Consider the following 12,957-nt stretch of genomic DNA (forward strand, 5'->3'; position numbering starts at 1 on the left):
TGTTTTAGATAATAGTTTAAATAGAACAACACTCTTAGTTTTAGTGAAGACTCGGGCAGCAGCGTTCTGGATCACCTGCAGATGTTCGATTGACGTTTTAGGCAGACCTGTGGAGACACCATTGCAGTAATCAATGTGACTAAAGATAAACCCATGGATGAGTCTTTTGAGATCCTGCTGGGACATTAGTCCTGGAAATGTTCTTCAGGTGATAGAAGGCTGACTTAGAGATTATCCTCATGTGCCTCTAAAGGTTCAGGTCTGTGTCCATCACTACACCCAGATTTCAGGCCTGATCAGTGGTTTCTAGCTTTATTAACTGAAGCTGTGTGCTGACTGTTGTTCTCCTTTTGGTCCAAAAATAATTACTTCAGTTTTCTTTTTATTAAACTACTTGTAGAATGAATACTAATAGAATATTTTTTTCTTTCAATCAACTAATTTAATAAATTATTAAAGCATTTAACTAATTATAAATGTGTTAATTTTTATTGTATGTATTTCTATTTTAATTTAAATTACAGCAAATATAGATGATCATACTGATCATATTGAATTATGTTTGAATTATGGACCTAAATCTTAGCAAAATAGACAATTTAATGCCTTTTTAAACATTTAAGTATTTACTCATATTTAAATTTATATATAATAAAAGTAAATATAATAAGTATGTCTTTGGTGGGGACTATTTAGTTTTACATAAAGCATTTTATTATTTCAGTGGAGCATTAAACCTAACTTTACATTATATTTCAACTAAACTAGACAAACCTAACTTTTGAAATTAAGGAGTAATATCCCACACCCTCAAATTACTAACTGCTGATCTGGCAACCCACATTGTCGCACAGACGTTGCTTAATATGTATCACTCAACAAAGGCTGTCAGTCAGAAGTCAAGCCATGTTCACATTTCCGCCTGGCGGAAACTGACAAAGAAGAAAAAGGAACAAACTTTTTTTTTGACAGGGCTGACACAAGCAGCAAAGGCAGAGGCAGCACCACACACCACAAGCTGCTGTACCCAAGAGAGGACTGCTGCGAGTTCTCACGGTGGATCAGGAAAGCTTCTTCAGGGATCTGACAGAAACACAGGGGTCCCACCTGGTTCCAGTTCTTAAACTCGTGGAAGGAGGAGATTGACGGTACTGTCTTTTACAGGGTGTCTCTGTGTGTGTTTAAGATGAAGCATGAGAACAGAGAAAATAGCACTGGGTGTTTAGAAAGCCACTTGTGAGTGGATCAACTTGGCACAAGTCAGAATTTATCATTTAGACATAAAAATATCAACAAAGTCTAGGCCTTCAACTAAATGTGGAGAGTTTGAAGCATGTCATCTTTGCACGGTGTCACCATCACCTGTATTTGTCTTTTAGAGTAGATTCTAATTTAAAGAATTACACATATTTTAATCTCAAAAGTAATATATTTTTAAAATATAAATGGGATTTTGTTTACATGCAGGAGGGGACTGTATCACCATCAAATAAACGACCCAGCCCATGGCGGGTTACTCGTTCCCCTCCTGCATTTAAAAAGCGGAAGTAAGAATCCATGGTGACAGTATAAGACAGAAACAGGAAGCACACGTCAAACTTGGCATGTCACTCAGACTGTGTGTTTGCGTCTCCAAGTTACTCAGCATCAGGTGATATTGATAGATGGATAAGGTGTTATTCACTGGGCAGCACTTGATGTCACAGATAATATTTTTTGTTTTTTATATTGCACTAAAATAAAAATATGCAGAGAATGTTTTACTATAACAGAAGTGTTATTTTGTGTATAATTTGCATTTCTAATGTTGCCTAAGGGGTTCTCATCCTGTCACAGATGTCACTGAAGCGTGACTTTCATAATCTTTGCTCTTGTTTCTCCTGAGAATAGGCCTGTCTTCAGCCTTTCCTCACATTCTCTACTCCTATCTCTCTCAGAGTATGGCGGCGTGGGACCTGTCAGTCACAGTGGAGGACCTGGGCTCGGATGCCCCTCCTGTCACCATCAGCGTTGCCTCTGACCTCCATGTCGGTGGGGTTATCGTCAAGCTGGTGGAGAAGACACGTGGGTCAAGCTATCTGTATTCAGCTATCTCTCTTTCTCAATCACATGTGCTTACAGCAGAAACTTACAGATATTTACAGGGCTTTGCAAATGTCTTCATGCCCTTTGAACTTTTTCACATTTTGCCAAACATTTTAATGGACTTTACTGATATTTTATGTGATAGTACAAAACAAAAATAATTTTATACAAATCTGAAAGATGTGACGGGTGTTTTAGTATTCAGTCTCCATCAGCTTAACACATCATCCCAGTGGGGAAACACAGTGGAGGCATCGCCATCCAATGTGGATGTCCTGCTGGAAGGTGACCCGCCACCACAGTCTCAAATAGCCCCAAATAGGTTCTCTCTCAGGATTTTCCTGTATTTAGCTCCATCCATCTTCCCATCAGTGTTGATCATCTTCACTGTAATAAAACAGTCTAACTTCTATTACATCTGGTATACACCTGAAGTCAAATTGAGAACAATAGGCGAAGTCAACCCATGGTCAATACCAATGCCATATTAGGATGTAACCTTCTAATCTAGCCTCTTAGTAATAGTAATGCTAGTATCAATGGATGGAAAACTGTGCTGTTTAAGGGTGGAAGAACTTTTTCTGTGTAATACTGTAATATTTCACCTTCCATACTCACATTTTAGGATTCACTAAAATGTCAGAGTAAACAGTTTCCATGAAATAAGTATATTTAGTCATGTTCTGCCTGAGTAAAGGACTAAATCACAAAGTAGTAATATCTATAAGTCAACAGGTCTAAATAAGTACAGGTCAGGTAGTTCAGTTTATTTACACAGCTGAAGTTCACAACAATTATTATGCCCTTTTGCAGGACAAAACAGATCAAACTTATATTCAGTAACATGGAATCAATTTCTGTCCACATTCAACTCAAATCAACCCCATTTGCTGCATTACAATACAATCATTTATTCAGCTTTAGATTCAACAAGAAACAATACAATTCAATACAATTGATATTACAATACAGACAAATTCAGCTGATAATTCAATGCCAGTTAGTATGGAGTTATTTATCCAAGGAGGCCTGACTGCATAGAGTAATTGACTTGTGCAGCAATCCCTCCTACTGAGCAAGCATGTCGACACAGTGGAGACGAACCACTGTTTCTTTAACAGGAGGAAACCTCAAGCAGGACCAGGCTCAGTACAACTGCTGTAACAGCTGGCAGTTGAGAGAAAGGAAGGAGACACAGATAAACCCAATATCTCAGGGCCAGGAAATAAATACTAAGCATCCAGAGTTAATGGCAGCAGGTCTTCCCTGATTAAATCTTCCTTTTCAAAATGACTCTTTGATAGCTGATGCTATAAGGTGATCAAAGGCTGATTTTATGTCTTGGAAGTGGGTATCAGCATATCTGGTAGGACCTGGAACCATTTTGAGGAGACTGCCTGCACTAAATCTAGCTACCCTGTTATAATAACTATTTGTCATATTTGTTGACAAGGACATGGTCTGATATTTAACACTTCAGGGAATCAGTGCCAACATATTGTGGGATTAAAGTACCCAAGCATCTGTAATTAATGCAGCTAATTCCCTCTGTGTTTTTCTTTTACAGAGATCAAGCGTGACTGGTCAGACCACGCGCTGTGGTGGGAGCAGAAGCAGCGGTGGCTGCTGCGAACAGCCTGGACTCTGGAGAAATATGGGATTCACGCTGATGCCCGGCTGCTGTTCATGCCTCAACACAAGCCCCTTAAACTGGGTCTGCCCAACGGTAAAACTGTGTGGCTGAGGGCCTGCTTCTCCAACCCTGTCTTCCAGACCGTGATGGGAATCTGCAGGATGCTCAGTGGGTTTTTCTTTCTTCCTTCCTTTCTGCCTTCTTTTTCATTGAAATATTTTTACCTCAAAGTGTTGATATTTATATCTATATCATTCTGTGTTTTCCCTCAGTCTCATCACCAAAACTAGATCTTTTACTGGCCGTAACACGCCGCTTTGGTCATTACCAGAAAAAAGGGATTTCTCAATCTCCTTCGTGCTTTCATTTATTCTAATTTAAGCGGTGCTCGGTCTCATTTCCTCACCCGAAACCCGCATAAAAGGGTAGCGGATTGAAAACAATTTGAAAAGCGACAATAGAAAAGGAATTAATGAAATCTGCTTATACAAAAAAAGCAACTCACAGGGTTCAGGCTTTGAACAATTTGACTGGCAGTAATACCATACATTATATATGATGGGGAAGAGTGGTTGTCTGGGAGCTGTCTACCGAACATTGTAGGTGTTTGGGGGGGGAGGGACCAAAAAGTGATATATGCTTAGTCCATTTATCAATTTATTATCACAACAATGTGCAACCTTCCAGTTGTCTAAACAACACAGGGTCACAGTTATACATACAGGCGTAAATAACCCTAACCCAATCCAAAATTTGGTTAAATCCCCTTTAACAAGTTCCACTGGATCCACACTGGTGGGATATTTACCACTCCTCTTGGCAGCAATGATAGACTAATGTTAAACTGATTAGTTTCCTGGCAACCACATAGATTTCAAGCATAGTCGAAACATTTTCAACAGGGTTGAGGTTGGGACCACTCCAGAAACTTTTATTGTTATATCACCATATATATTATTCTGGAAAACAGAGCATTCTTAACCTCAGAAACTGATGATGGTTTAAACCTTTAATGCTGTTTTTCTTAATTTTTCAAAAATAATTAATTTGACTGAAGGTTGTGTTATTACATGCATGTATCTCTTCTCTTGACTATGTGGAGCAGGCTATGTTTTTATTACTTTATTACCTTTGCATTTGACCTCGTAAGGAGCTAAATATAAAGGTAATGAAATCAATCCTATTAGAGTTTTCTGCTAACATTCTCAGTGGAAACTACAGAATGGTGAATCATTATTTAACCTGATGATTTTTGATCTTACAACTTGGCAATATACAGTACTAATGGGTTGCTTTTATATTTGTAAAGATGTAATACACTTGATGTTTTGTAGGGCTCATAAACATCTGTTTACCTTTCCTACATGATATCCCCACAGACATCCGCCATCCTGAGGAGCTCTCCCTCCTCCGTCCTGTGGAGGAGAAGAAGAAGAAGAAGGATAAAGATTTGGCGGAGGAGATCTACGACCTGACCGAGGTGCCCCTTTCCTCGGGTACACCCATCACATCTTTTTTACACACTGAAGTCATATTGACAAGACACATTGTTTGGTTCAAATAAGTCATAGCCTAAAACATTTAAACGATGGTGCTTCCTGTTTTGAGCTTGAATATCTCACAGCACTCTTTGCACTCCCACTTCCTGTTCAGTTTCCCGGCCCTGTCTGTATAACGGCATGCCGGCTCATTTCGCTGACTCAGAGCAGATGGAGGCCGTCTACAAGATGCTGTCTGTCACTCAGCCTCCTCCTGCTCCCGAGGTCATCGCCAAGCAGTACCGCCCTGCCAGTGTGGTGGACAAAGCTCACATCAACGGCAGGTAAATCTGCTTCTAACGGATATGGTACCTTGCAAACGTTTAATGTCTTCCAAGGAGCCTGAATTGCTTGTTATATCTCACAGTCGTGAAAAAACATGTACACACAACAGCCATTTATTCATGTTTTGTTACATCCAAGCACTATAAATAAGCAAGCCAAACTGAAGAAAAAAAACGTATATTTCCAAATTTGGTTGAGGAATAAATCAGAACACTACCCATGTTTATTTCCACTTAAAATGGCTAACATTACACACAGGTGTACCACATCAGCAGCACATGGTGAGAAGATTATTACTCATTCTGAAGGACATCTGTCCTCTTTAATTCTCAGTTATCTAGTTTGGTGTTGCTCCTGACTGAGCAAGAGTAACTCAAAAGTGAGATTGAAAGAGGTGTCAGAGGCCTTCAGAAAGAAGATTAGGTAAGGTAAGTTAAGTTAAGTTAAGGTAAGGTAAGGTAAGTTAAGTTAAGGTAAGGTAAGGTAAGGTAAGGTAAGGTAAGGTAAGGTAAGGTAAACCCTCTATTCAACAGGGTATGTTTATTCAATACACAAATTTTATTTTTGAATTGAATGGCTGCAACCAAATAACTATTCTAATTTATTTAAGATGCACCTGTATATTTAGTATTTAAAAGATGGAAGGCAGGTTGTGATGTATTGTGTTATATATGCTCATAAAAACACAAACCTATACATGCTCTGTGTTCTCCCCTTCAGGTGGTTGGACTCATCACGTTGTCTTAAGCAGCAAGGCATCCAAGAAAATGACCGTCTCTGGCTTCGCTTCAAGTATTACGCTTTCTACGATATGGACCCCAAGGTGTGTGTATGCTGTTTTGTGTAATCATACATGTGAGATTTGTAATGTGTTTGACCTCTTTTAACCTCAATCTTTACCCTGGCAGTACGATGCTGTGCGCCTCACCCAGCTGTATGAGCAGGCTCGCTGGGCCATCCTGCTGGAAGACGTCGACTGCACCGAGGAGGAAATGATGCTTTTTGGAGCTCTGCAGGTAAGATAATAATGCTGCTCCACCTGATGAACGGGGCTTTTGTGTCGCTCTGGAAGTGGATCATTTTCTCATGAAACCTTTACCTGTTCAATTTAGCAGAAACTGTAATGTTCCTGTGTTTCTGTACAAATATGGTAAAAGATGTTGTTGAAGGAGACGACTGTATGGACTCACGTTTAACACATTCTGCGTTAATATTCGGATCCCAAAGTAATTTATTAGAAAATGCATTTCCTATTGTTCCTTTGTGGAACAAATGAATACAAAAACTAGTTCAAGGAGGATTTATGTATATTTTAAAGGTTTTGTGGCAATATTGTCCTTTATTTATTAGTGGCTGGAAAACAAGAAGGCCAGAGAGAGAGGAAGAATGCATGCAGTAAATAAACCCGAGACAACTGTGTCAAAGACTGTAGCCAGAGCACAAGGATATTTTAAAAAGAACTATGAAACTCAAATGCTTAATTTCTTTCATTAAAGGGCAGACAAATACTGATATAATCAACGTGTACAAAGCCCTAAACAATTCATACTAACTGTCAGGCATTTGGTGGAGGTGTAGTGATTTGGGCTTGTTTTGCTGCCAAACAACTCTTTCACTGAGTCTACCTTGAACTGCACTGTGCACCAAAGTATTCTAGACATTGGGTCAAACAACAGGGCAATGATCCGGGACACAGCAACACATCTACAGAAGAATGACAGAAAAAAAGAAAAGACTCAGGAGGTGGCAATGGCCTAGTCAAAGTCCTGGCATGAAATTATTTGAAAGTGTATGGGAGGCTCTAAGAGAAGTATACAAGAACAAATGCATGACCTTTACAAGGATGTGATAGACAAAATAAGTCAGATGGAGGACAATCAGAATCAGAATCAGAATCAGAATCAGAAAAGCTTTATTGCCAAGTACGTTTTTGGACATACAAGGAATTTGTTTTGGCGTAGTCAGTGCAATACAGTACAAATTAAACAGTATAAACATATCTACAATATAATATAAATGTATGCGCACAGATTTAAGTGAATGAGAGTAAATATAGAGCAGTATTGGGTGCGAGAGCAATAACGTCTGGTTATTCCTGGTAAATCTGCAGAATCATCCAATGGACTCTATTTTCCATCAAGTAAAGGAAATACATCAGAAGATGTTGTTAATCCTGGGTTGCAAGTATTCATCTAGTTTTAAAAGCAACCATGGGCGTGATTTCATTGTGTTTAGATGCAGAAAACCAGCATTTGTATATTTATGTCTGTTTCTGTCCTCTCTCACATGTACACTCATCTAGTACCACATCAATAAAGTGTCCTTGTCAGAGCCCCAGATGCCGAGCTCCAGCGCGGCCCTGGACGACCTAGAGTCGGCCCTTCAGTCCCTGGAGGTCAAGATGGAGGGAGATGGCAGCTCTGCTTCTGACCTGCTGGTAATGACTTTAATTTGAGATGTAGCATGTATGGTCATAATTCTTGCTAAAAATTAAGCTGCAGCTTTGAGCTAGTGAAATGTTTTATATCTTGCAAAATACCTTTGTCGAAATTGGGTTTGATTTTGATTGTAAAAATAGAAAAAAGTATCATAAGCAATTTGACAAGACGGGCAGAGAATCATCTTTCATTAACTTTTATTCAGGAAAATATGACTGCACCAGAACTCAACGACTACTTGAAGATATTCAGGTCAGAGTTGTACATGGATGCTCGTGTGAGTTTGGTAAAATTTGATTTCAACTAGAAGAAAATATTGTTGATGGAACTGAGCATTGTTATGGTGCATTTCAGGCCCAAGAGGCTTACCCTGAAGGGATACAAGCAGTACTGGTTCAAATTCCAGGATACTTCCATCTCGTACTTCAAGAGCAAAGAGGAGAGCATTGGAGAACCCATTCAACAGATTAACCTTAAAGGTACAGAAGACATTATATTTTATAATGAAATGAAATATTTTATTTTACTTAATAATAAAATATTAACAATGTGGAATAAAGGAAAAGGACTTCCTCTTCAAACAAATGTTTCACCGTTTTAAATAATAAGCAGGCAAAAGATTGTTGCCAGGGAAACTGGTGTCCATAACTCAGTTTTTCAACAGCAAACCCATAATTATACAATCTCAGTGTGTCACTTTAATACCTGTCCTGCTCTCAGGCTGTGAAGTGGCTCCCGACGTCAACGTCACAACACAAAAGTTTCTTATCAGACTGCTGATCCCTGCACCTGAGGGCATGAATGAGGTCTATCTGCGCTGTGAGAACGTGAGGCCAAACATCACTTTCATCGCTTTGTGTGCAACATCCTGTCTTTTTATCTGTGTCTCGCCCACTCAGTTGTGCCCACAAGCACACCTGTCTCATTTCCCTCCGTCTGTGATGTATGTTTTGCAGGAGCAACAGTACGCCCAGTGGATGGCCGGATGTCGGCTGGCCTCCAAAGGCAAGAGCCTGGCAGACAGCAGCTTCCAGAGTGAGATCCAGAGCATCCGTTCATTCCTGGCAATGCAAAAAACCAACTCTGGTTCCAGCAATAATGCAGCTGCCAGCGACGAAAGCATCAATACTCATAGTTTGGTGTCACCACGTTACCATAAGAAGTACAAGCCCAAACAGGTACAGGAAGGAGTGCTTCGACCTCTTTATATAAGCCAAATACTGAATTTATTAATTCAGTTTGCTATACTGTATCTGTTTCAAAAAGCACTAATGCATTGCTTATAAAATTATTATTTAAGTACTTTAGAGCTAAGCAACTTGTCTCTAAAATGTAAGTATATCTAAGATGTTTGTCTGGGCCTGTTCCTCCAGTTGACTCCCCGAATCCTGGACGCCTACCAGAACATTGCTCAGCTCTCTCTGACAGATGCACTGATGCGCTTCCTGCAGATCTGGCAGGCCCTGCCTGATTTTGGACACTCATATGTGGTTGTCAGGTAAAGCTTGAATAGATTAATACTGCAGAACACACCAGAGATGTAATTTATTGTTGCAGGGTTAATATAAAGCACCCAGTATGAAGGGAAGGGGCTGTAGCACAAAGGACAAGAAAGCTAAAATAACAGCTACAACTGAACCTCCACTTGTTTCTGTTTATAGGCAGGTGTTAGCCCTACAGCACAGCTGCCTGCTACAGGAACATAGAAAAGTAGCAGCTTAAAACTTGAATGAGCCATTGTTGAAAAGCTGCAAGGTTGTCTCTATAAAGCTTTTGATTTTTATCAAGTGGTGACAATTTTATAAGATAAATTTAGTAACGAGTGTTTGATATAGGCATGGCCTGATTACTGGTTTCAGTAAACACTGTTGGTCACTTGTCTGAAAAAAGTCTAAAGTTTTCCCTTGCTTGAAAGAAAGACAAATTCAGGTGTTTGGGAAGGTTTCGACTCACGGAAAACCAGCTCATGCTGTGGAATCTAAAAAAAAAAACCACCACCTAGGGCTCTTAGTTAATGTAATGTTGCTAACCACAATTAGAACGCTATGAGACATATATCTGTTAAGCAGGTGATTGCTGGCTGACCACACATTTAGGTTTAAAGTAATATTTTAATTTTACCAACATGTTTCTTCTGACTTGATGTAAAAACATTTTTAGGAGCCCAGGCAGTCTGATATGATGGAGGGAGTTAAAGATTAGGGTGATGCTAAATATGATAAATCATAACAGTACCAGTAGAAACATGTAAAAAGCTGCGCAGCAGGTATAAGGATTTGCGGCAATGCTGTTAAACATTTGTTCCATTGATTATTAAGGGTATATATAAATTGATATGCCATTTTTAATTAAATGAAAATAAAAACAGAGCATTGTTTTATCATTTGTGATGAGATGTTGGACTTATCTACAATCAGAAGCAAAGCAGAACTCCAAAGCTGAATGAAAATAATTTTAAATCTTAATCTCCCCAGAGGTGGGTCTCAAAAGTTTATATATTATTGTGACTAGGAATGGAGAAATTCTTGCTTTTCTGCTTTGACTAAAAGCATCTAGATAATTTCATGCCTTTTTTTAAATTTTGGTGTAAATAAAATGAAATCTTAGCTTTTACGGAATGCTGTCATACTGACCCATGCCTATTTGGTATTTTTCCACTGGTGTTGCTGAGGATGTTATATTTATATTTGAGATAAATGGCTGCCATAATTAAAGTTCCTCAGAGAAAGAGAGGAAATTTAATTTGTACTGATAACTACCTGCTCTACACGATCTGGGCTCTAACACAGAACTGAAAGAAATGTGATGAATGACGGTAAACATGACAGAACCATTACTACAGACAGGTCCGAAAGTACAAAGTAATGTGTGAAATAGTGTTCTAGGAGCTTTGTATGAGGATTAAAAATATTACATACTGTATGTACACATTTTCTCTCCAAAAGGTTTAAAGGTAGCAGAAAGGACGAGGTCCTGGGTATAGCCCCCAACCGCCTGATCCGTATCGACCTGGGAGTGGGTGATGTGGTGAAGACCTGGCGCTACAACAACATGAAGCAGTGGAACGTGAACTGGGACATAAAACAGGTTCACATTCATATTATCAGCAGTCTTCTCAGCAAAAGCTGCTATTAAAGCTGCTCAGAAAATATTATATTTATCCTCGTATAAGCAGGTGTTTAATGTCTTAAATGCCTAAATTAGTGATTTTGTTTCAGTGCTGACCACCAAAGTTATAATGAAATGAGTTGCATCCTAAAATGTCCGTGAATTATACAGAGTGCTTGACTAACAATGTGATGTACAGAACATTTTTATAACGTGACCAAGCAAAATCAACTACTTTTAATTGCTATTGTTTTTGTTTTCCTCAGATCTAATCAGTTTCTCAAACTAAAGTTTTCTTCTGCCACCTTTTTGTCCAGATGGCCATCGAGTTTGAAGGGAACGTGAACATCGCCTTCGGCTGCGTGACGGCTGACTGTAAAATCGTTCACGAGTTCATCGGAGGCTACATTTTTATGTCGACGCGCAGCCGTGAGAAGAGCGACACCCTCAACGAGGAGCTCTTCCATAAGCTGACCGGAGGCCATGAAGCTCTATAATACTAAAATACACAAAGACTTTCTTTTTAAAAAGAGGATCTTTCATTCCCCTCACTGTCCAGCGAGTCCCACATGGGGAAACCCAAAATGATGGATTGTGCGTTCCAAACAAGCAGATTTTAATTTACCATTTGGTCCAAACACAGAGAGTTTAGGACTCCAAACGTCCACATGTTGACTCCTTTTGTGATGGACCACTGCTGGTGCAAATTAGAGGGTCCAAAATTAGAACCCTGGTGATCAAACGTATAGAAGAACAAAATCCACAGCTGACTCCAGACAGCTACTAACAGAACTATAATCAGCAATGCTCTGGAAGGACTTGTATTAATAATGGTAGCTGAATGCAGCTTAGAATTCATACTCAATAAATTTAGACACATGTTCCGATAAGGCTTACTGTCAGATTAAAAGTACCTTTAGAAAAAAATCATCTTTAAGCAGGTATTTTCATTACGTCCATATTATTGTATTGAAAAGTGCTGTTTTATTGCTCTGATGTAATATTCTGATCCTAAATGCTGTGTTTCGTTTAGCTATAAGCGAAATATCATAATTAACAGAAATAAAGGCTTAAAGTTTGTGTGTAATTAATCTATAAATTGTGTTTCTCTTAGTGAATTTAGTTAAGTGAAATAAATGAACTTTTCAATAATATTCTAATGTACTGAATATGACTCTGTAACCCCCGCTGTAAAAGTAGAAGTGCCCGCATTAACTGACCAAATTGAAAATATGAGAAAAAACAGCATTTCAAGTTTTGTCTTATCTTCTGTCGCCATGGTCACAACAATACTGGTATGCTTTGTTATTGAAAGCTCGTAACCATTTATCTCACACGGGCAGAGTGCATGCATGTATTTCTATAATCTTACAGAAACTGTTGAGGGTGTCCGTTAAACCACAGCGTCTGCATCCTCTGTTTGCTCAAGCTCCATTTAGAGACTAACCACAGAGGGTCTTCATATAGTCTTTTATTTAGAAGGAGTTAAAGCATCACATTAGTTCATGCGTGCCACAATTTATTCACTGGTGACCTAGCCAAAGTCCTAATACTCCTTACTCCTTTGTTAAAACAACTGATCTTGATCTTTTAATCTGGATTTTATGTGAAAGTTTGGCATAACTGAAGTGGAACCAAAATGGTTCTCAACATTTTAGAAATGAGCACCTTTGAAGTGTGGTCTGATTCAGTTTTGTTACAATTCCAGCAACAACTCCTTTGGAGTAATCCCTACATTATTTGCAAATCAAGTGATGGAAATTTTTGCCTATTCTTCTTTGAAAAATAACTCAAGCTCAGTCTTCGCAAACATCTGTCTTCCAATTGATTCTTTATTGGATTTAGGTCTGTGCTTTGACTTGGCCATTCT

The 12,957-nt window shown here is 38.9% G+C and overlaps 1 protein-coding gene across 1 annotated transcript; it reads left to right on the forward strand.

Annotated features, from left to right (window-relative positions):
• Positions 1-973: 973 nt before the first annotated feature.
• fermt3b (FERM domain containing kindlin 3b) lies at positions 974-12,241 on the forward strand. Its single transcript, XM_047352655.1, has 15 exons — positions 974-1,148; positions 1,938-2,064; positions 3,653-3,886; positions 5,098-5,214; positions 5,372-5,540; positions 6,262-6,364; positions 6,450-6,557; positions 7,844-7,978; positions 8,185-8,231; positions 8,334-8,458; positions 8,700-8,806; positions 8,936-9,157; positions 9,353-9,477; positions 10,925-11,066; positions 11,405-12,241. Exons 2-15 carry the CDS (start codon positions 1,941-1,943, stop codon positions 11,582-11,584), a joined length of 1,938 nt encoding a protein of 645 aa, XP_047208611.1. The 5' UTR covers positions 974-1,148; positions 1,938-1,940; the 3' UTR covers positions 11,585-12,241.
• Positions 12,242-12,957: the final 716 nt, after the last annotated feature.

This window comes from Girardinichthys multiradiatus, chromosome 23 (assembly GCF_021462225.1).
Source record: "Girardinichthys multiradiatus isolate DD_20200921_A chromosome 23, DD_fGirMul_XY1, whole genome shotgun sequence".
Lineage (NCBI taxonomy): Eukaryota > Metazoa > Chordata > Actinopteri > Cyprinodontiformes > Goodeidae > Girardinichthys > Girardinichthys multiradiatus.